Raw genomic sequence first — 24,322 nt, forward strand, 5'->3', positions numbered from 1 at the left:
GCCCAGCCTACCTCACAGGGTTGTTGTTGTGAGGATAAAACTGAGGGGGGGGGGGATAATGTAAGCCGCCTTGGGTTCCTTGCAAGAGGAAAAAAGGCGGGATATAAATGCAATCAATCAATCAATCAATCAAAGTCAACCTAGTCCAGCGACCTTGTCCGCACCCCCACCCCGTCTCGCGCTTCAGTGCCTTGCGCTCCATTGACTTGCAAGCAGCCACAACGCGCTTTTAAATGGTTAAGAAGCGTCTGTCTTTTTTACATGAAATAAGACCTGAGCTAGCAGGAGCATGAACTCCTCGCTTCCGTTGTTGTGGGGCGGGGCTGGTAGGTGGACACCACGCCGCCGCCGCGCCGGACCGGGCCGCCCAGTTACAGCTACGCTACAACCTTGTCTTTCTTTCTCCGTTGTTTTATCCCTGAGGGGGGAGACTAAAAATAGCGTCCCCGGAATCTGAGTACCGTGTGTGACTCTATCCATTACAAGTCTATGCCCTTGCTCCCAGCCTTTCTCCGGCTCCTCGGAGAACGCCGAGCGGCGCGGCGCGGCGCGGCGCGCGCGCGCGCGCGCGCGCGCGCGGGCCTCGTCTCCTGCTGGACGCGCGCATAAAGGCGCACGCACACCCATCCGCGGGCGCCCGAGCGCGTCCCCGTCGCTCGCAGCCGCCGGCCCCGTCGGAGCTCAGCCCCCTCGGCCGCCCCCGCGTTAGTCGCAACGGGGCAACATGGCGCTCGTGCCCTGTCAGGTGCTGCGGGGCGCCATCCTCCTCTCCTACTTCTCCATCCTGTGCAACTACAAGGCCATTGACATGCCCGCGCACCAGACCTACGGAGGCAGCTGGAAATTTCTGACGTTCATTAACCTGGTAAGTTGCCCTCCTGCGCTGCCGCCCGCCCCGCCCCGCCGCCGCTCGGCCCCTGGCGGGACGCGCTCCCGTCCTTCGGGCTGCCGCTTCCTGCGGCGTGTGCGCCTGGGAACGGAAACTGGCTGCGCTCGCCCGCCTCTCCCCCGGCGGCGGCGGAGCCGAGGGGCAGGCCCCGCCGTCACGCCCCCCCCGCCCCAAGCGCGCCGGGCTTGCGCGCTTTCCTCCCTAGATCGCCGCCCGGCCAGCAGCCTGCCCTGACGGCGCGACCTTGACGGCGCGGGGAAGCGTCCTTTGGGGCCGAGGGAACCAGCGGAGCGGCGCCCCGCCATAAGGACGTCAGAAGAGCCCTGCCGGATCAGCCCAAGGGTCCACCGAGTCCGGCGTGCTGTTCTCACAGCGGCCCCCCAGCTGCCCCTGGGAAACCCAAGCAGGGCCCGCGTGCAAAGCACCCACTAGAAGGGGACGGACTGTGAAGGAAAACTTTGTCCTTAGGAGGAAACAGGCCCCCGTAAACATGGATGTTCCCTCTGAAGATGTTGCCTTTTGTTATGAAATGAAATCCGCAGATAGGATAAAATGCAAAGGAATGCGGCGTGGGGTGCGGAGATATATCTGGATTATTCATATTGTTATTTTTAATTAACAATATTAATTAAATATTGTTATTTAACAATTAAACTTGGCAATTAAACATCGATCCAAGATACTTTTCCAAGAACAATTCCCCTTCTAGGGGTGCAGGAAGATCATAGAATCATAGAGTTGTAAAGGGCCATTTAGGCCATCGAGTCCAACCCGCTCGCTGCTCAGTGAAGGAATTCAGTTTAAAGTATTCCCAACAGATGGCTGTCCAGTTTCTGCTTGGATACCTCAAGCAATAGAGAACTCGCTACCTCCCTAGGCAGTTGGGACCATTGTCTGACTGCTCTGACCATTAGGAAATTTTTCCTGATGTTCACCCAAAAGCTGCCCCCTTGTACCTTAAGCCCATTATTTCATACCCTACAGTCACAGATGATAGAGAACAGGCTGCGGCCCTCTTCTGTGTGACAACGCTTTAGGTACTTGAAAAGTGCTATCATATCCTCCCTCAGTCTTCTCAAGGCTAAACATACCCAATTCATTCAATCTTTCCTCATAGGACTTAGTTTTTAGTCCCCTGATCATCTTGTTGCCCTTCTCTGAGTTAATTCCAGTTTATCTGAATCCAGTAGTCAAACTGAGGTCTAACCAGCACAGAGCAGAGTGGAACTATTACTTCCTGTAGTTTTGAAACTATCCTTCTATTGATGCAACCTAAAATTGCATTTGCCTTTTTTGCAGCCACATCACACTAACTCATATTCAGCTTGTGATCAACTACACCTTCAAGATCCTTTTCGCACATACTATTGCTAAGCCAGGTATTCCCTATCTTATACCTAAGATGCATAGTATCAGTTGAGGACATTGCAGTTATAATTCTAATGACTGATATAATCTTCAGCATTTGTGCATGTTATAGGCTTTTACAGGTACATTTCTGGGATAGGTTTTGTGGGGAAAGTTGTCAAAAAACTATTCTTTTTCTTTAAAATTATTGCTCCTGGACCCTCATACACACTAGAACGCCCTTCCCCAGTGTGGTACCCCCAGATGTGTTGACATGCAACTCCCATCAGCCGCAGCTAGTATGGCTGGGAACGATCCGATTATAGTCCGATACATCTAGAGGGCACTAGGTTGGGGAAGGCTGTCTCCCATCACATACATCGGCAGCAGTATTTGTTTTTTGTGAAAGCTTGAGAAATCCCTTGGCAATTCTGTACCAACATGGTATCATTTAAAGCAGGAGTGCACAATCTTTTTTGGGTCAGGTGCCATATTAGGTGACATATCGGGGGAAGCATGCCCAAAATAGGCATGCCCAGAGTCAGGGTGTGTGCCCAGAAACCCAAGGAGATGCTGTGCATCACTATCAGCTGCTAATTACAAGGAAAGCTGAAGTTAAACTACAGGTAGAGAAATACGTGAGAGTACAATTACACAGTTTAAACTTTATTGTTCAGTACTGATGAGAAAACTAAATTATTTAAAAGATAATTTACATGTATAAACTTAAAACTCTTTAGCCCTTAATATAAATGCAAACACTGTTTTAATTTTAAGGATGAAAAATTGTAAAATATTCCTGCTAGCAATAAATGATTTTGAAGGCTTATGGGCTTCTTGGTTTTTGTGAGACTTGATTTGCAGCGGGGGTCCACAACCTTTTTGGCCCTGAAGGCTTTATTGGGTGTCTGTTGGGATGTGGGTGGGCGCACATATGTGCACACACACATTCACATACAACTCATTCACACACACACACTGCTTGCTCAGCTCACATTGTGCTTGTCTTGTATACATTCTGATATTTAAAAACCTTCAGTTTAAGACAGGGGTTAGGCAACTTGTGTAGCATTTCCTTGGGGGTAAACTATCAGGGGCTTGGGTCCCCATGTGTCCCCCTCACATCTACATCCACTCACTTCCCCCACACGCATACACATGCATACAGCTTAACCCTTTCCTTCCCTTCCCTCTGCCACCACCAGAAAAAAGAAAAGAAAAAGTTCTCTAGGAATGGGCTCTATGGTTCCTGCCATAGAGTGTCCCCAGAGCATTCTAGGAAGCAGGCAAAACTTTTGAGAGCACTGCTTCCTAGGATGCTAAGAATGCATCTTTTATGGCAGGAGCTATAGAGCCCATTCAGGGAGTGGGTTTTTTCCTCTTTTTTTCACTGGCAGCAAATATTGGGGGGTCTGAGGGGCTGACAGACAGGGCTTGGGAGCCCCACGTGTGGCCTGCACTTTTTGAACCCCTGGTTTACAGGAAAGCATTTCTTTCTAAAAGAAGCCAAATAAACTCCAGATTCATTGTTATATTTCTTTTAAACTTTGAATTATTGACACAGTATGTTAGAACTGTTCCCCCATGTGAAATTAATATAAAATTAAATATAGTGGAAAGTAGCATACGTTATTTGACTTGTAGATACTACTAGATACTTTGTCATTATAATTAAGTAAGTCCTATAGCAAGCTTTGCCCCAGTTGCGTTTGCTTTTGCAGTTTTTTATCTCTGAGTTCTCTTGATAGTTCATTCTCTGAAGGATATGTTGCAAAGCGTGAAAATTAATCTGAAGTTGATAGCTCTTTCTGATTACTTTTAAGGTGGAAAGTTATTGTATTACTGAGTGTGTTCCTGTTTCTTTTGTGTAGTGCCCATTGAAATGTTGTTGTTGTTTAATACTGAGTTGCAAATTCAATCAGTTCTTCCTGATTTGAGTTCATGCTGGTGATGAATATTTGCACTGTGTTTTTTTGTTTTATTTAAAAGACAACAGGGCAATCCTTTTGTCTTCTAATGGACATCATTTGTTTAAATGCAACCGTTGCCTGGCTATGTGATGTTCCATTCACTGACAATGAAAATATAAGGCCAGAGTCAGCTCTCAGAGTCTTTCTATTGATTGTAGCAGGAGTTCAGTCCCAGCTCTTAAGATAGGTTTAGTTGTCTTACTGATGGATCGTGTACCTTTTCTCAGCTTGTTTTCACTTGCTATTTGGCCATTTATTAAATAAAGTAGGTCAAGTTATATGAGTTGGAAAAAGAATATTGCAGTTGAGGGACACTTTTTTGCTGAATTAGGGACCATTGTATTTGTTCACTTTATTTTAAAATCATGACATAATTATAAAGTGTCTTCCAACAATATTACACTTAAAAAGCTCTTGAACTAATTGATTACAACTGCATTTGCCTTTGTAAATCTCAAGCTTGCATCATTCTGTCCAGTCTCATCTATTTATATTTATCTGTTTATCTTCATGGCAGCTCAAACGGTTAGCTTTATTTCTTAGGTGAATTCAGGTGAATAGTGAGAGTTATTCAGGACTGCATGACTTCTGTATCTGTTTACTTTTGCTTTAGGTACAGCAGTATACACCTCATTTTCCCCTATAGGTAGGCTTACGTGCACTGAAGCTATATTGCGATATCTGGGGTACTTTTCTGCTATCTTTCTAGAAAGGAAATGATCATAGTGTGACATCCAACATTGCACGAGTGATCATATCATGCCACTAGTTTTCCAGCTGCGCTGGCTGCCAATCCATGTCCAGGCCTTATTCAAAGTGCTGGAATTAACATTCAAAGCCTTAAACGGCTTGGGGCCAGGTTATTGGAAGAATTGTCTCTTCCCATATGTACCTGCCGGGACCCTAAGATTATCTTCAGCGGTCCTTCTCTGGGAGCCCCTGCCAAAGGAAGTGAGATGGGTGGCTACCAGGAAGAGGGCCTTTTCTGCTGTGGCACCCTCAGTGTGGAATGAGCTCCATAGAGAGGTTTGCCTGATGCCTACGCTGTATACTTTCAGGTGAAAGAGCTATAATAAATAACATTATAGTCTTTTAACATTAAAGTCTTTTAATTTTGCTGTTTTGAATCTGTTACTGTAGTTTAAATCACTGCATTGCTCCTAGGTTTTATTCTGGTTGTATTTTTATACTGTAGTTTTTAAGCTTTTATATTTTATACTGTTTTTATTCTGTGCTTTGTCATTTTAATTTTTGTAAACTGCCCAGAGAGCTTTGGCTATTGGGCGGTATAGAAATGTAATAAATAAATAAATACACTTCTGCTCACGCAGTAGGACTTCCCTCCCTCTCTTCCCCTACATGTGCCCCAAATCTGCTGCAGAGGGTCACCAGTGATGGACAGACACTGTTGGATTTCACTCTTGGAGCTCATGTTGTTGTTCTGTCGTTAAGTCGTGTCCAACTCTTCGTGACCCCATGGACCAGAGCATGCCAGGCCTTCCTGTCCTCCGCTCTCTCCCAGAGTGTGCTCAAGTTCATATTCATAGCATCAGTGATGCTATCTAGCCATCTCGTCCTCTGCTGTCCCCTTCTCCTTCTGCCTTCAATCTTTCCCAGCATCAGGGTCTTTTCTAGGGAATTTTCTCTTCGCATTAGGTGGCCAAAATATTTGAGCTTCAGCTTCAGTATCTGACCTTCCAATGAGCACTCAGGGTTGATTTCCTTTAGGATGGACTGATTTGACCTCCTTGCAGTCCAGGGGACTCGTAAGAGTCTTCTCCAGCACCACAGTTCGAAAGCATCAATTCTTCAGCGCTCAGCCTTCCTTATAGTCCAGCTCTCACAGCCATACATTACTACTGGGAAAACCATAGCTTTGATTATACGAACCTTCTTGGAGTTCATACTCATACCCAAACTATCCTGGGAGAAGCTTTCTTATCCTGGGAAACAGGTATTATCCTGTCAAGTGGTAAGGCAGAATGATCACACATCATGTACAGATATATGTTAGAATGGTCATCTGTACGGGCTCATTTTCTCTGCAGTAGACTGTCAAATCCTGGAAAGGGGTGGAGGAAGCTATTCTTTGATAATACCCCTTTAAATATTTAATTTTTCTGATAAGCAGTTCTGGAATAGGGGTAAAGACTCCTTTTTAAAGAGGACTTAGGGCCAGCAAAGAGTAAACATACGAGAGAGAGAGAGAGAGAGAGAGAGATGTAGGCATATTATATAGATTAAAGAAGCCTCCTGTTTGCTAACCTACCAGAGAGCTTCAGCTATTGGGTGTTATAGAAATGTAATTAATTAATTAATTAATACAATTTAAATAATAGTTTGTATGCTTTTCTAGTGTTGAGTCCTTTCTCAGTGAGAACTTAAGTAGTAAGAGATTTCTTAAACCAAACGTGGGGGATAAACTTTGTACAAAACCAACAAGATTTATTGAACCAAAGTAGTTATTCAATGGACATTACGGTTACCAACACTTTTGGGAGTTGTAAACTCCTGTGCCTTTAACAGCTGTTTGAGAAGCAGAAATTGAGCAAGTGATGCTTTTTCCATCATTGTAATCTCATGCTAAAAAATGCTTAAAACCTTTTGAATTTTTCTTGCTATGCAGCCCTTAAAGACATAGGAGCCATTTCAAAAGAAAAGAACGGGAATCCTAGTTATTGTAGACCTTAGTTTGGGAATTATTGGTTATATATGTTTTGAATTCCAGATTACTAGATAGGAAACAGTTTGTATGCTTTAAAAAAAAAAAGATACTTGGTAATATCCAAATGGCAATTACTTATAACAGACACACTTTTGCCATCCCCTTAGAATTTATTCTTGGAAGTTATGGTATTAGATAAACAAAGATTTTGGATAAGTAAGTTTGACAAGAATCCTTCCAACAGAATAGCTATTAGGTTTAGGACTTGCAAAAATCCCCCCGCTCTCTCCACCCCCAGATTGAATTTCACTTTTACCATCAACTTCTAAATTTTGTGCACAGCAAAGCCTAATAGGTGTCTAGACATAACAGCAGTTGACTCCCAGGTTTTGCTTCCTGGGAGCAGATATTCATTAGCAAGGAGGAGTTCAATCTTTGGCACCTGACAGGCACACAGTTTAGTTTTGTGATGCGTTTGAAGGCCACTAGCCATTTGTGAAATAGAGGTTGATATAAATATGCCCCCAGGATTTCACGTGTAGACTGCAATGGGGCAATAATCTTTCTCAAGATTAGTCTATATCTTCAAGAATTAAGAACCTGCTTGTAGGCGACCATGGTGGCCTTGTGGTAACATTCACATCAGTGGTTTGTATCCGAACTTAATATAGTTTCCTATTGGGAAAAGCACACTCTAAAATGTGCTTAATGGTTTAGAAAAAAAATGCAGCAATAACTATATTTAGTAAAAAGAACTTTCTTGGCTTTTCTTTACTTTTACTGATACTGTTACAACGCATTGGCAACCAGAAGAAGGAATTTCCTGATGGGGCTTTTTCTGACTAGTTTACTGTCTAGTAAATTGTGCTTTACAGTAACATACTAGATTTTAACAGGACAGACCAATACAGTGATAGTGTGAACTGTGGTTTACAATGCCAGAACTAATCAAGATAGAGTTAGGCCCTATCTCCTGGGCAACCCCTCCTTTCATCAGGCTATTTATCAGGCTGTCTTGAGTCCCAGTATTGGAGGAAAAGGCGGGATATAAATAAATATAATAAATAAATAAATATTACATTTGTCTTATTTTCCTCCATATCCTGGATCAAAGATAGGTTATAGTTGATGAATCTTAATCAGTTAAAACAATAAAGCCATGGAGTGTAAAACTGTTAGAACCAGAAATTTCTGCAGTACACATAGATGAATTGATGTAGGTTTCAGTTGTTCTGATGGATCTTTGAGGCCCATAGGATGTTATGCAACCCTTCCTCTTTCTCATCCCTGCCAGGTTGCAAAAGTGCCCATATGTGGCACTTTTATACACTGGTAGGGAACAAACATCAGTGCAAGGACATCAGTTGTGCCTCATTTTGGAGCTGAAGCTTTAAAGGCAGCAAGGAAACACAGCATAACTCAGATCCATTAATTTTAGACAACTACAGGTCATATTAATATAACTATGTATATTTTTACTCTAAACTCTTTGCACATTGGGTTTATATAACTGCTGATCATAAAACAGCCCTAGATTATTTGGCTTGACGCTACCCCCAAATCAGCACAGCTTAAAACAATTGACCATGGTATTTTTTATTTCATCTGCAAAAGGGATTTACTAATTTTAACAGCTCTTTTGGAAATTGTCTTTGAAAAATAATTGGTTAGTTTTGGCCAGTTGCCTCATCCAGCGTGGCAGTGTCATACTATGCGTCTGCATGACTTTAGCAAACCTGGAAACGCTTTGTTCCTCAGCATTATTTCCATCGAATTGTCAGTGGTATCTGCTTCCTAAAATGAGTTAGACTGCCCAGATCCTGCTTGAAAATATGTTACTGTTGAAGTGCCTGGAAATTGGCTTATCCTAAATTTTCCCAGACTCAGTTTAAATAAATCACCAGAATACAAACTCTGGTTCAAGAGTTCTTAAAGAATGGTTTTAGATGGAAGGAATGTTTAAGGAGGGATTATAATGCACTATTTGAACTAAAGGTATCTTATGTTTCCAACCAAACTGTTGGTTGTTTGCCTTCTGTACCTAAGCAAGGCACAGAATATCTAGTTTAGTAAACTCCTATAACTAATGGCTGAGTTGCTGTGCTAGCTCAGAGAGTCTATTAATATCATAACTGCTGAGGGATGGTGTTAATAATAGAATATTGATAAAATACAGTTTCTGTGAAGAAAGTGAGAGGTCTATTTATCTGGAAGCAACAACCCCCACCTGCACCACCAGAAGGCCTAGTGGTAATAAGAGCTAGCTTATGTGAAGGTTGCTGCATAGGCCAGTGGGATAAGGCCTGGTAAAATAAGTAGAAAGAGAGCCCTGGAAAATAGAGAAATTAGGGAAAGAGCAAAGTGACTGAAGAAAGAGGACATAGAATGCAATGGGTGTATCTGAGAGAATAGGTTGAAGCTAGACATGTGCACCGACCACAAGATTTGGTGATTCAGCACTTTGGAAAATGGCCCAATTCAGCTCGGACCAATTCAGAGGCTGCCCGCTGTGACTTGGGTACTGAACCCAAGTTAAGATCTGGAAATCTGAAGATTTGTACGTCCCTTTGAATATCATGGGGAATTTAAAAATTGTTCTATTCTTTCCCCTTTGTCAGAGTTGGATGGAATTTGCAGACATAGTAGTTCCTTCAGAGAGGCTCACTTGTGCCAAATTTCAGACAAATAGGTGTGTGGGGGGGGGTTGTACTACTCACCATTGAAGTTTGATTATTATTTTTAAATGTAACTGCCAATAATTTCTTTCTTTCTTGCCAGAACTGGAAGAAATTTAGAGGCATAGCTGCCTTTTCTAAGGGAATCAAGGCTGCAACGTTTCAGATAAATAGGTACAGGGAGTTTTGTGCAAGAGCAGCCTTTACATTTTGAGGGTATATAAAAAAGGTGTGTTTACTCCCCCCATTCCTTGTGGACCACCACTCTGAAAATCACAGAAGGTAGTCTTAAATTAGAAACCTGCAAAGTTTCAGAAGGATAGGTACAGTGGTTTATGTGAAAGGAAAAACCTCAAAAGGGGGGGGTGATATTCTTTCCCTTATCTTCCCCCATGTTGGGGGGGGGTGGCAATTTGTATGAAAATGCCAAATATTATAAAAGTGTTCCCAGGCAAGAAACCTGTAACAGAAACCTGTAACAGCAGGGGCTCGAGAGTTATGATGCTTGAAAACCAGTTTGAGGCTTAAAAAAACACACTGAAGCATAGAAGATGGATTTTCTGCCTAAATTCTACACAAAGATGCATAAACAACAACACAGACTGAGAAGGTAAAACAAGAGAAATGATAGGGCTATCAAAGAAAGATATTTTCACTGCAGGAAAAAGTCTGGGGAAAGGGTTGATTTAATCACTGAGAAGGGGAAAGGAAAGTATTTTGTAATCGTGAACAGGCAGAATTTGAAGCCACCTCACCCTACAACCCAACCCAGAACGTCCTTCCTTCTTTCCTTCCTTCCTACTTGCTTGCTACAGAACAATTTAGCAACTGAGAAAAGCTAGAAGAAACAGTTTTATCTGAGTCAGTCCCTCCCCAAAAGGACAATGATTGGAAAGCCCCTGATGAAATGTGCCCCATGATTAGAAGGTGAACCTGTCCATCACTCAGCCTCACTCCATCCCTCATACTGTGTCTGCCAGTGGCACCGCCAGGCCACAGGGGGCAGGCCCAGGCCTCCACAGTCCAGGAGGGCTGCCAAGTGACCTCAGCGGTGGCTCTTCCTCCTAGCCTATTGGCAAAAGGAAGCACCTTGCTGGGCGAGGCTAGAGTGCTGCAGTGTGATATTTTAAATAAATAGGTTTTTTTCTTTCTTAACTTTGAGTGGCAGCAAACTGAACCAATCAGATGCTGCCTTTGGGGTTACACAGCCAATGAGGGCACAGGAATGGTATAAAGCCACTTTGGCTGGCCACCGCAGGCTTTGTTTTACCGGCGGATGAAGATGAAGGTGAGGAGGAGGAGGAGCAGCCACCAGCTCCCATATGTTAAAAAAAAAACAAAGGACTGGTGCAGTAGCAGCGAGGGGCCAGGAAACCAAAGGGTCTTGTTATTTATTATGTGGCTTTAATATCATTGTAAGTGTTACAAATGGATTTTTATTAATATTTGTAATCTGCCCTGGAAAAAAATATTTTTGAAGGCTGGCATATACGTTTTATAAGTAATGGGTGACAAGTGCAGCAACAGAAGGGGCGGGCCCAGCACGCTCCCTCTTCTTGCATGTTACCTATACCCACTTTAGAAATGCCTGAATAGGGTTCACATTTGCATAGGATTGCAGTCTTAGCAAGGAAGGACAAATTTTGCTTGATATAATAAAAAATAAGGTCATAATTTATCCCCAAGCAATCTCAGTTGCCCTTGCGGGAAGATATCGACACAGGGCTCAGTGGAGCGTGCTTCGCTTCCCTACCAGGGCTCAAGCTGTGTGATGCCCTCATGGATACTGTTTTTAGAAGGCTGCAGGGGGCATGACTTGTTTTAAATGTGTGTGTGTGTGTGAGGGGGGGAGTCAGTCTTATTGGGCTCTATGCTGATCCACTCCCATGGGTTGGATCCAAATTTATACTTCGCAAAGTTCCAGTTATGCCAGAAGGAGCGGGGCGACAATTTTTGCCATCCTGCTGCATCCCTCTGTGTCCTGTGAAAAGCTGCTCTGGAAGAACTTGGGAGATGGTGCTGGAGCCTGCAGGAGGAAGGGGGAATTGGTGCAAATCATCGCCCTGTCCATTCCTCCAGTGGGAAGCCTCTGCTGGATTCTCGTTCCCTCTGTGAATGGAAGAAGCCATTCCATTCATGGAGGGGTAAGTCTGGATCCAACTTCATGTGTGCAGTTGCACCCAAGTGGAGTTGGGTCATACCCATAGGTCCTTCTTTGGATGATAAGTTAAACTATTTTAGAAGATTGTTTAAGTACTATGGCTTGTATCCAACGATGGTCTGTCCAGGAGTGAAACGGACATTACTGGTGGAATGGACCCCCCCACCCCCTAATCTGCATTGGAGGGTTGGGGGACCCACTAGAGAAGATTTGGAGGGATGGGAGTGCAAGGGGGAGGAGAGGAAGAGGAAGTCTCATTGTGCGAGCATAAGTCTGCTTATGCAATATTAGATTGAATCCTATAAACTGCTGACATGTGAATATTTTAATTCAGTTAAAAACACTATTTGTCTCCAAAATAATGCTTTGATTTTTAGATATATAAAAGAAAACATGCTAGCCAGAAGTCCTATATTTAGCACAACACTACCAATGATAGGCAACAGTGGATTTCTGCATAGGAAAAGAGGATGAGAAGAAAGCTGAATATTGCCCACCCTAGAAGAATAAATCAGCCAGCTGGTTCTAACCATCAAAAGTATCCCATTGCTGTCATGGTTTCACACCTTTTTCTGTGGTGGAGGGAATCTGTAAAAGTTTGCCCTTAGATAAATTAGAAACCATATGAAGAGGCATATTGGTTGGGCATTATTTGATGTTCATTTGACTAATAAAAACAAATTAAAGCTCAATGTGTGAAAGTATTGTTGACCTTAATTAACTCACTGTAGCTATGGTTGCTGCTACTGGAAGTTTGCGTGCATAGTCAACATATTTATACACACAGACACACACAGACACACACACACACACACACCTACCTTCAGAAGTGAACTGTGACAGCATAAATTAAAAAGGAAACGTGTGTCAACCTCTGATGGCAAGGCTTCAACCCCCTGCAGCCAATAACAGCATATAGGCAGGAGGCTCTCAAACACACTCTGTGGGACTCCCAGATTCACCGCTCCGATGTTACAGGGTCTTGAACAGTGGCTTGTTTGTATGGAGTCTGGCAGAAAGGAAATGCCTGTCTTGTAAATCTTTGTTATCAAGTCCTGTGATTTTATACAGTTGGCAATTTGATGTTTGTCCTGATTTGGCAAAGGTGATGCTTGTATTGATGTAGGTTTCTAAGGGCACAATCCTATGCACATTTAGACAGAAAAAAGTCCTACAATTCCCAGTTCTGTCTAAAAATGCATAAGATTGCGTCCTAAGTGTGCATCTCTTGCTGTATTGGAAATCATGTTCATCAGTAGGTGCTCTCTGTTTGGGTCCTGGTGCCAGATTACCATATAGAGCAGCTGGGTTTGTGGGTGTACAGTTCCCATTGCTAAATTAGGAAATGTGCATGTGAATGCCATCTTGACCAGCTGCCTAGGGCTTGCTCTCAACAGCGCTGTTGAAGCTGTTGGTGCTGAGTATCTGATCTGCAGGTAAGAGCAAATAAAATATGTACATATGGGCAGCGCACTGCCATTGTGAGTACTGCTGGATCTACACAGATCCTTCTTGAATGCATTGCGGTGGTTCTGCTCCTACTTGGATGGTCAGCTCCAGAAGGTGCCGCTTGGTAATATTACTCAGCCTCGTGGATTCTTCAGCATGGGCTTCCTCAGAGTTTGGTTTTGTCCGCCATGCTATTTAACATCTACATGAAACCACTGAGTGGGAGTTTTGGAATGTGTTGCCATCAGTATGCTGATGACATGCAATTCTAATTCTCCTTTTCATTTTCATCAGGTGAGAATGTGGATGTGCTAGATCAGTGCCTGGCTGCAAAAATGGACTGGATGAGGGCTAATTAACTGAAGCTCAATCCAGACAAGACCAAGATGCTGTTAATGGGTGTCAGGAGCGCGTTGGCGGCTTCTCCCAGTAGATTCCAATAGCCAACTCAAGACACAGACGAAAGGATTTCTTTTCAAAGCTTTAATCCTTTTATAACTTAATGACTCTTTCAGATGCTAATCACCAGCGACTAAAGCAAGGAACAGCAGGGTAGCCTAAGTTTCAAGTAGTCAGTTGATCCCTGTTTGAAAGAGAGTCACTTGAAGACCCAGAACTTAGGGGCTAGGGAGAGATCCTCCCTCTTTCCCTTGGGTCCATGGGAGGCGGCCGTTGCTTGCGCGCCAAACGGGCGCTACGCTTCCTTTCCACACCCTCCATTGCTCGTCGCTCTTTGCGTCTGCGTCAAGCATCTAAGAAGCCCCCCTCCTGCATTCCCTCACTACCTGGGTCGCTCTTTATCTCTGGAATGCTGGCAGGAGGAATCTCTGCCAGGTGCTGAGCCTGTGAGGGATGAGCTGGCCCCTCTCCCACGGATAGCTGTTCCTCCTCAGAATCTGAACTGCTTTGAGGCTCTATGGGCTCAGTTTCCACCCTGACAGTGGGTGATTCTTCTGACCAGATAGATGGTGTTCATCCTGTTCTGGATGGGGTTGCATTCCCCCTGAAGGAGCAGGTTCGTAGCTTGCGAGTTCTCCTGGAGCCATTTTTGTCACTTGAGGCTCAGGTGACCTCAGTGGTACAGAGTGCCTTCAACCAACTTCAGTTGGTGGCCCTATGCTCTGGTAACCTCTAAGTTAGATCACAGCAATATGCTCTATGTGGGGCCGACTTTGAAGACAGTTCAGAAGCTGCAGCTTGTGCAGAATGCGGCAGCTAGATTAGTAACAGAGGCCAGAAGATGTGAGCATATAAAACAGCTGGTGGCCATCACTACATCTTTTATCCTTTCTTTAGTATGTGAGGTGCATTGGTAGCTAGCCATGCAATACATCTGAGATGAAAGTAAAGTAATGGCGTCTGATGTCACAAAGGAACTAATGTCTCTCTTAAGAAGGGGAAAGCACTGCTGGTCCTCTATATAATTTCCAATGGAGAATTAACATTTGTGGGTCTCTCAGGTGAAAAGTGGCAGATTCCCCAATGCAGCTGATTAACTTCTGCTGCTTTTCAGCTTTCAGACATTACTTCTCCCAGTGTCACTGGCAAAATGATGGTAGAGAAAGCAAACAAATAGACTTACAGACAATGGGACCTTATTATATATAAAAGAATCCACTTTCATTATCTTCATGAGAGATTCAGTGGTCATCAAGTAAATGAAAACCTAACATATTATCTCAAATAGTTTATCTGGGCAAATGCTCAAGCCAGAATTACAATAGCTATTATAATCTGACTCCAAAGTCTATGAATTACTGGTCTGGTGATCCATTTTAACCACAATCTTATTCATGAAGTTCTTCAGAAGAATGAAGCTCACAAAAGAGCTTTCCAAAAGCTCATGTTGTCAAATACAAAAAACATTCGATCTTAGTAGTGCAGATATAATTGTCTTACAATTATTATAACAGACCTACTATTTTTGTTGTTTTACTATTTGATGTGTGGTGGCAGTCTCAGGAGATATCATGTCTTGGCTTGCAGACAACAAAATACTAGAGGTTCCTTCTTTTTAAATCGTATAAAGCAACAGTGAAGCAGGCATGTTTGAGTAGGATGTGTCTTTTTGTTGGCTGGAAGTAAGTCAGGTAGTTGACGCACCCAGATGGAATCTGTGAAATATGCATGATAGTGGCAGCTGTGTGTGGGAAGAGTGACTTGAAGTGTACTGAAGAGGAGGTTTGTTGACTGTGCGAGTGTCTTCATGTAGTTACAAAGTGGAATGCAGGGACAAATGGGAGGGGGTTATGTTTCATGTCCCTACTTATATGACCTTGTTATTCTACATTTAGCTTAGCTCTATATGTGGCTTTTGTTACACAAAATATAAATCTTTTAAAAAGGCAATACCAGGCAGTGCTATCTCTAGAAAATACCAAACATTTTTTTAAAAAATTGGCAAGCAGGTAATCCTCATGGAAATTTTAGTTTATTTGTTTGTTTTTAAATTGAGTCATGTTTTCCACATAGGATGTTATCTCTTTCCCCATTCTAATCCATGGATTCTTATATTACAAAGCCCTCACTATCTAGGGGGAGACAAAATCTGTTGAAGGGACCAAGAAATTCAAACATTAATAAAGACTCAGAAATGCTGTCAGACACAGGTTGTACAAGATATTGGAGATCTGGCAAGAAAAGCAGTAAGCAAGCCTTTGTGCAAGGCTGCCAAGCTGACCTGGAAAGCAGGAGTTGGGTTGGAGACTAGAGATCCGAACCAAAGTAGGATGTTGCTCCAACAGCGACTGTCTTCATACTGATCTTCTTTATAGTGCTGCCATTCATGCATGCGTTATGGCTGCTTCAGCCGCTGGCAATTGCTGGCTCTGACCCAGATCTCAAATTAGCTTCATGTTGTGGAATTCAGCTGAGCTTAAACCTGGCAACCCGGGGCTTTCCTGTTGGTTCTTGTGATGGTACCCCATGGGGTGTTCAGGCTCCCTGAGCTTTCCTTGGGCAAGGGTATGGGAGGCATAGAATCCTAAGGCTGGAAGATGGTCCAAGGGCGCTTTATTCTGTGAAGAGGATATCAGGAGCCCTGCTTTGGGATGCAGTCAGCTCGTAAACATTCATTGTATTGCAAAAGGTTGCTCCTGACAATGAAGCTGATCATTTAAGAGTGCCCAGGAGCCCATTTCTGGTGTGTGAGGCTCTAGGATTGAAGCTTGAGTAGTGGAGATCCCATATTCATTTTGCTACTTATTTTGTCATTTGCTTCTCCTTATAGTGGAAGAAGCCAGGAATGCTCTGCATAAGCTTGGGGAGAATCCTAGAGGGGAAAACGTTGTCTTTCCAGAGTCCTCAGTTAGCCTTGGAATAGTTTATACATGACAGGAAGGGGTGTCCATGAAATGTGGAGAAAGCTACATGCTAGCAATATCTCATACAGTGTAGTACATCAAATACCATTTTTTCATGGGCTGTTTGAAGTCATTTGCTTATTTATTTCCTAAGGGACACAATGAAAAACAATAGTTGTGCTTATAGTTAGCCTGCTTCTGTTAAATAAATGTTTAAATCACTTTTATTGCATCTCATCCTTAGGACACAGATGAGCTATGTCAAGGGAGCCCAAGCTAACTGTTACCTTGCATTTCTTCAGCTCTAGCTAATTAAATAAATATATCAAAGTTTTACTTCCTGGAGCTATATAAAGAATTGATCAAAGCCTTAGAGCTATCAAAAGCAAAATTTAAAAGTGTTTGTTTCTCTGCTGGACAAAAACAACATCTTTGGAGTACTTCAAAGAGAATATGTTGCTGGAAATGGTGTTCGAAAAAATTACTGGCTTAATTAGTAGTAAACAATCATAGCAGATGATAATTTTTAGAGGTATATTAGTGTTGATTCATCATAGCTGAAATTGCTTTGGGGAATTTCAAATATTTTATTGTCCTCCCAGTTCTTCATAATAATAAGAGTTTGAAAATTTGGCTTTCTCAGTATCTGTCTCAGCTTCCAGAGTTGCTTTGATCCTAAGCCTCCAGACATCAAAGTGTTCTCCAGCTCTGCCGCTGTTTCTTTGTTTGCAGCTTGGTGGGGTTTCCTTATTTCCTTATTATTTTTTGCTCAGGTAGTTCAAGCTACACGGATACATTGTTTTAGTAATATCTTGTGAGTGTGTTGGGGGCTGGTAGTAGGGGAGCCAGAATTTGGGGATCTAATGTGGGTGAAGCACAGAATCAAAATGAAATGGAAGACGGGTAATGGGCAAATACCTGACGAGAGAAAGACAGATGAGTAATTCCAGCAAGGCCAATGGAGTGAGGTGGAAAGTCAAGAACAGCCTCTGGTACTGAGTGGCAATTAAGAGGGGAAGGTGGCCTGTGTACTTACTGGTGGGCATTTGTTAGAAGCAGCTGAGGAAAGGAGCAACACAGCATCTCGCTGGTGAATGGTCAGTGCTGCTTCAGCAAATACGATGATGCTCTCCAGCTGTGTATCCGAAGGTAGTTCATGTAGACAGCCTACAGACAGATGTTCTTTTGCAGCCACTGTACCCTTAGCACAGGGATGGGGAACTTCTTTAAGCCCAAGGGCTGAATTGAGTTTTGGAGAAACTCTCTGGGGCATTATTCCAGTGCTGGGCAGGCCAAAGGCAAAAAGAGGTGTGTCCAAAGGCAAAAGGGGTGAACTCCAAATACCAAACATCCCAGCATATTTTAGCTTAAAGCTCTTACTGCCAGTAAAAATCACGCAAAAGCTGGAAAACCACCAAATGATCAGCAATCAGGGGAAAGGGAGTGTGGCCAGGAAATGGGAGCATGGCCATGTGGAAAACTCTGCAGGGCCGTATTGCAACCCTGGATTGGGGTCCAGGAGAGCCAGTGTTGGCCTGTGGTCCTACACCTCTGCCATAGCGGTTTGATTTACAGTTGCCAAGCTGGAAGAAAGTCTGGAAAATATTTCTTGTTCTGTTAATGCTTTTGAAGGTGGCGACATTTTGAAGGGTATTTGTAATAAATAATATTACACAATTGCATTACAACGGGTGGTCCCATGAGCGCAACAGAACTAGAGAAGATGCAGCGGCAGTATTGGACATTGCCCCATGGTTTTCTTGCTAGGAGAAGGAAAACTGGTGGTACTTCACATATGGACTTTTCACAGAAGCACTTTTTGGTATGCAAGGTGTCCCATAGCTCCTTTTCAGTAGCATGTTGTTTTTAACAGCCTGGTTCTAAACTATGGAGAAATAATTTGGAATGCAATGAATATATCCCTTCATTTGTAATTCCTACCTACCTACAAAGCATAGCCACAATATGCTATCTCATACCCATGAGAGCCTTTACTGGAATGCCATAGAAGCCTTCATCCATGGTACTTTATGATTTCTAAAATGTGCATGAACTGCCTTTTAGAGGCATCAGAAATAGTTCATAGTGTTTGTTCAGAAATCACTTACAAATACAACATGTTGGCATTAGGCCTGTGTCCTAATAGGTGAAGTTAGATAATAACCAGGATTTGCATCTAATTAGCTTTTCAATTTTTTCTCAATGGTGCCACCTGTTTAAAACAGACCATGAGAGAGCCCAATACCTACAAACTCTCACTTTTGCTTCTTTGAGACCCTCATTTATAGAACTTCGCTTCCAATCCATGCCCACAGCATTCTTGGATGGAAGATATAGGCATGTTCCAAGAAATCTGTATTTCTGTATCTGTAGTATGGGAGAGGTAGAGGATATCACACCAATCTGTTTTAAGGAGTGCCTCCAACAACAGCAAGGATGCCATTCAATGAGATGGGCCTCAGAAGGCCTTCTGTCTGTCCCATCAGTCAGGACAGCTAGGCTGGTGAGGACGAGGGAGAGGGCTTTTTCTGTGGTGGCCCCCAATCTGTGGAATTCCCTCCCTAGTGACCTCCGCCATGTCCCCTCTTTGATGAGCTTCCGCCAGGCTTTGAAAACCTGGCTGTTCAGCTGCATTTTGGGGGTGGATTAGAGTTTTTCAGAGCAATGTTGTTTTGTTCAGTTGATTATGTAAATTTGTTGTATTTTGTGTTATTATTGGTATTGTACACCACCTAGAGTGGCCGAGGAGCTGGCCAGATGGGCAGCTAATAAATCAAATAAATAAATAAAATAACTGCATTGCCATCTATATCAAAACCCCAGGGAGAGATTCCTGGACAGATCTTGGCATCCTGACAGGGTAAAAGTATCTATGTGAAGATTTGTTGGTTACTGTCAGATTGCAACCCTTGTGTTACACACAAACAGGGGAAATTGTTAAGTTCACATTATTTAACAAATGTTAAAGAAGGCACTTTGCTTTGCATTAAGTGTGCAATGTTCTCTGGATGTTATAGGAAACTCACACACAATTTCTGTATATGATAATTTCTACATATTAGGGAAAGATTTCGCTAAATTAATCTCACATAAATCAGGCTTATTTTATCCCCATTGAGTGGATAATTTATTCAGAAAATGTCAGGGACTTTCCTCCCACTGGAAACCTTATCCTTGAGCCCAGTTTAGTACAGACAGCTGCAATGCATGTTTCTTCCCCTACTTCACTAACTATCCCAAATGTTACCTAGCCTGCTGTATGGCCTTTCCCACTGTTCATTGATTCTTGGCACACTGCCCAGTGTATATCACTGATCACATTTGTAATATTGTCTGTAATATTAATATTTAAGTCAAAATAATGGCATAGTCTGTAATACTGAGTAGGAGCCAAATAAAATTGAGCTTTAGTAAGGAAAATATAAAAGATGTAATCTAATAAAAATGTATTCCATATAAACACATATTTGCTGAATGGATGATATAGATTTAATGAAATTATCCTGCCTTGTAAACAGGATATGGAAAGTAATAAAGGCAGATTTTGTATGAATGGCTCATACAAGGGAGAGAGGAAGAGAATACCCTTTATTACAAAATGGATTTGGACAGAGCTTTGTGAAATAAAAAGGTGCTGTCCATTTAAACAGGTGCCTATGAAGTTAAACTTTGTATGTCGGTTTCACAAATGGCAGAGGTCTGCAGTTGCAGTTGCTAGTGATGGCCCTGAATGTAAATCTGGTGAGCAGCTAGGAAAGCCTCCATAAGGGGCTTAGGGGGTGTTTCTTTCAAAATGTCTCCAGACTACTGAGTCTTGTTCTTGGAAACGGCATCAATGTCAAGTTGGAAGAGAGGGCTTGGGACAAACACATCCTGCCTTCCCCTCCTCTCCTGCAAAATCACCTCATAAGGCAATTGTACAAAAGGCACTTTGCCGTTACGGAGCAGAAAGCAAGAAAGCTGAGTCTCACTGGTTAGTAGAATCTACGGTTGGCTACTGAGTCCTGCCGAAATGTAGTGGTCCCTGGAGAGTGGAGTAAAGATTAAAGCCCCCCCCCCAATTAACAAGACTTTGGAGTTCATGTGTCTACACACGTGTATTGCACTTTTCCATACTTCCAGCACCTAGTTATGTTCTTATTTAAAATGCTATGGAATTGTCTGCTTGTCTGTTCCATTCCCCTATATTATACACAAGAGAAGATTCCAGGCCATTAGTACTAGTGAGCCTGATGGCATATATGTCTGTCATGTTGACATGATGGATACAAATGCCATGATCTGTGTGAAACCACCAAGGTATGCTGTAATTTTGCTTCTTAAGTTTCTTTAAAACTAGAAAGCTAATGTGGAGGGTTAGTGACATTTTCAGAATGGCATGGGAGATGGAATGGAAGCTGCAGATACAGTCAGCAGAAATGGCTGATCCTCTCTTGGACAAGCACCTTCCACCCATGGCAGGGTCCGATGGGATCCCATCTGTTATGAGCAAATGTAAGGAAATTTTCCATAGTTGCACATCTCTGTGGCCAGAGCAGTGTCCTGATGAGAGAGTTTTCTCAAGCTAAACACGCGTGAGATCTTTGTCTGCAAAAGCTTGGGAGCCATAGAGGCATCCCCCTTATTACCAGAGTCCTAAAATGCTGTTGTGATGCTGCATAAGAACCGTTTTTAAAGTAATGAGGTCACTCAACTAAAACATTATAAAGCAAGCTTTTAAAAATACGTCAAGAAAGCTCTGCCAGGATAAGTTAACCGTAGCCTCTTTCCCCACAAGATCCCAAGTGACTCCCCAAGTGCAGCGTCCAAGTCACCTGGCCAGATGTACTGAGTCAGGATAGATGAAGTACTGCTGGGATGTCAGATTAACCATCACACAGTTCTCCTAGAGTTCAGTTGCAATCTTTTCCCTCAACCTGCATAGGTGCATCAGGGCCTGTTGATGGAGGACATGATAGAGAGCCCCCTCTCACTGCATCCCCAAGTCCTAGCCCCAGGTGGCAAAATAGCAGCCTGGCAAGAAATGCTGTGCTAGGACAGACTAGGCCATATCAGGATTGAAACCAAAACAGAGATACTAAAAACAAGATTGAAGTCCCTTTTCATTAGTTGCTGGCAGCCGAAACAACACAGTCTTTCATCTCTACAACCAGGTCCATACGTTTCAATAAATGTTACCTTTGGTTTAGTGTTGTTGCTGTTGTTTTCACCTGAATTATGTGCATAATTAATGTACATGATAGGAAACTTATTACTTGCTGTGTAGGCTAGAACAACAAATTGGTAACCTGAGGCAAGTGGGAAGGGAAACAACTCTGAAATCTAATAGAAGCCTTCAGCTGGCAGAGATATGTAAATACTGAGCTTCTCTGAGTCAGAACCACTTAATCATTCATGACTTGCCTGAACGTAATACACTGGATTCAATAGGATTATGAGACTGTTGTTCACTGAATGTCTTTCTACACTTTACAAGCAGAGGGATGAAAAAATATCCACTCAGTAACTGGTTTGATCTCAAGGAGAGTGGTCCAGTCAATCACACTCCAGTAGCTAAAGAGACAACTGACATAACATTTACTTGATAGCGTCTTCAACCACATTTTCTGCTTAGACTGAATATATGTCCACCTCACTACATTCTGCCAGGGGGTTGAGAAATGAATACAAGAAGTGCTCAGAGGTGACAAGAAAAATCATAATAGATAATCTGAGGAAGTAAATCATATTCTGGTTGTTTCAAAGGGGGGGGAAACAGATTTGTGGATCTGGCAGACTTGCAAGGTGAAGGTTATGGGACCTGGCAGGTTTTCAAGCAATTTGTTTTGCATGCTGAAAGATCTAATGCTTTTGCTACCATTTCCAGCTGCTGCCTGTTTGAGTTGATAGTATATCCCTCCGCTAAAGCCAGCCTTCTGGGAGAAACATTTCTGGGTATTTGTGCTCTCTGAAGTGCCTGAAGATCTGGATCAGGTAGCTATGTATCACCACACTTGTTAATTATAGTCACCTGTTCATATCCATTAATTAAAAGTATATAGTTTGGCTATAATTTAGAAGAATTAACTTGAATGTTGATTTTTTTTTTTTTTTACACACTCACTCAGAACCATTGTATGATTATGTCACAACAGGCGGGTTTCTACCAAAGCTGCCATATATTTCAATATCTAGCTGGGGCTTCTTTTTTTATGGAGACTGGCTAAGACAAAATACCTGTTGTTCACTGCCAGCCCCCATGGGACTGTACAAACATAATGTATAAAGTTTAATAAGGAGCTGTGGCTCAGAGTCAAAGCATTTGCCTTGAGTGCATGTATGTATTCCATTCAGTCCCCAGCACCTTCAGTAAGTGTCATGTAGCAAGGCTGGGGAAAAACTTCCGGGAGAACTGCTGCCAGTCAAAATAGACCAGGGCTGGTAACCTGGTGGCCTCCAGATGTTTTGGACTACAACTCCCATAGGTATTATCAGAGTTGTAGTCCAAATCCTGTAGTCCAAATGCCTGTCCTTGGAATAGACAGTATTATGCTGGATGGACAAAGGTATGACTCAGCATGGCTACCTTCATATTATTATTATCATTAAAATCATAATCATCATCATTATTATTATTATTATTATTATTATTATTATTATAAAAAACCTCATAGCATTGACCATTTTTGTTTTCTTAATTGTGGTTAAAATCCCAAATGTACAGTTGAGCTGGTGAGCTTGCTGAGCAAAGCCCTGTCATCATGCAGTTTTGTGTCAGTGAGGAATCTCACTAAAACCAAACTATCGTCTGGTTTGTATATTAGCATCTCCTATGCTTTACAGATAATAAATAAAGCTAACTAATGATCATGCAGATCCATGAGGGATTTTGGAAAGTATCTTTAGCACATTTTCATTTTTCTGTTCCTAAGCACTATCTATTTGGTACCTTTTTAACCGAATGACTTATTTTTCTCTTCTTTTTAATCTTTTCTTAAATTTTGCAGTTTGTATTATCATTTCCTAACTTCATTACAGTGTTTTATATCTTGTCCCACAGACATAACCTATGGATAACTTCCACCCCTGCAAGAATTTCTCAGGCCAATTGTTAATAGTGATAAGAAGTAGGTTGTATATCTTGCTGGGACTACCATAGTAGCTTGCTTCAGATATAACAAGAAACCATGGCGTCGCACTATGTGAAACAGCTTACACGAGTCTTTGGCCCATGCAATCTTTTTCCTGCTCTTTCCCATGCCACAAAAAGAGATCAAATGCTTCTGCTTTTATGCTAGTCATAGTTTCCTGTGATGTCCAAACTCAGGGAACTATGGCTTGTTTATACTACGGTTAGTCAGAATAAGCCAGGATGAAACCATTATTTTAGATACTGGCTTATTCTTAATGACTACAGTTTTAAAAAACCACAGTTCCCTGGATTTTAGACATCATGGACAACTGTGGCTTGTTTTTGGTAGTGGAAGCTTTTGATTTCCTCCATTGACCCACAAAAGAGAGGAGGAGGGAGCACAGAAGCCTGAGATTCATGCAGGCTCATTCACATAATGGGAAACCATGGTTTCTTATTATCTGAACCAAGTCCGTGTCTTTCTGGTACTCTGAAAACAATGGCAAATATGGATGACATATCTTTTCCAGAACTCTGTAATACCTTTGCCATCCAAGGATGTAGTACATCAGCACTACTTCAACATGAACTAGGGATGTACAAATCAGTCTGTGTCCAGTCTATGTCAGTTTTGCATATATTCAGTCATAAATCCATCCTGTCCAATTTCTACACCATTCTGCAATTTTAAAAAATGCACAGTATTTTGCATTTATTTTTGTATGTTACTTTCTATTACACATTGTGTATGCA

General features: G+C 42.4%; 1 protein-coding gene across 11 annotated transcripts in view; it reads left to right on the top strand.

Annotated features, from left to right (window-relative positions):
• Positions 1-536: 536 nt before the first annotated feature.
• The window catches only part of AIG1 (androgen induced 1), a 141,475-nt gene continuing 117,689 nt past the window's right edge, over positions 537-24,322 (top strand). For 7 of the 11 annotated variants that reach the window (XR_014786720.1, XR_014786719.1, XR_014786717.1 and 4 more), the window contains exon 1: positions 537-865. Coding sequence is in view for 3 of the 11 variants with exons in the window: in XM_084827731.1 (XP_084683857.1) it covers positions 725-865 (141 nt within the window). In the remaining 8 variants the exon portion in view is untranslated. Of the gene's footprint in view, positions 866-2,188; positions 2,269-22,324; positions 22,432-24,322 lie in introns of all 11 variants that reach the window. The other 4 variants (XM_084827734.1, XM_084827736.1, XM_084827735.1 and 1 more) reach the window with 3 other exon arrangements.

This window comes from Heloderma suspectum, chromosome 1 (assembly GCF_057233095.1).
Source record: "Heloderma suspectum isolate Gila_16-S chromosome 1, 16-S_ref, whole genome shotgun sequence".
Classification (NCBI taxonomy): Eukaryota; Metazoa; Chordata; class Lepidosauria; order Squamata; family Helodermatidae; genus Heloderma; species Heloderma suspectum.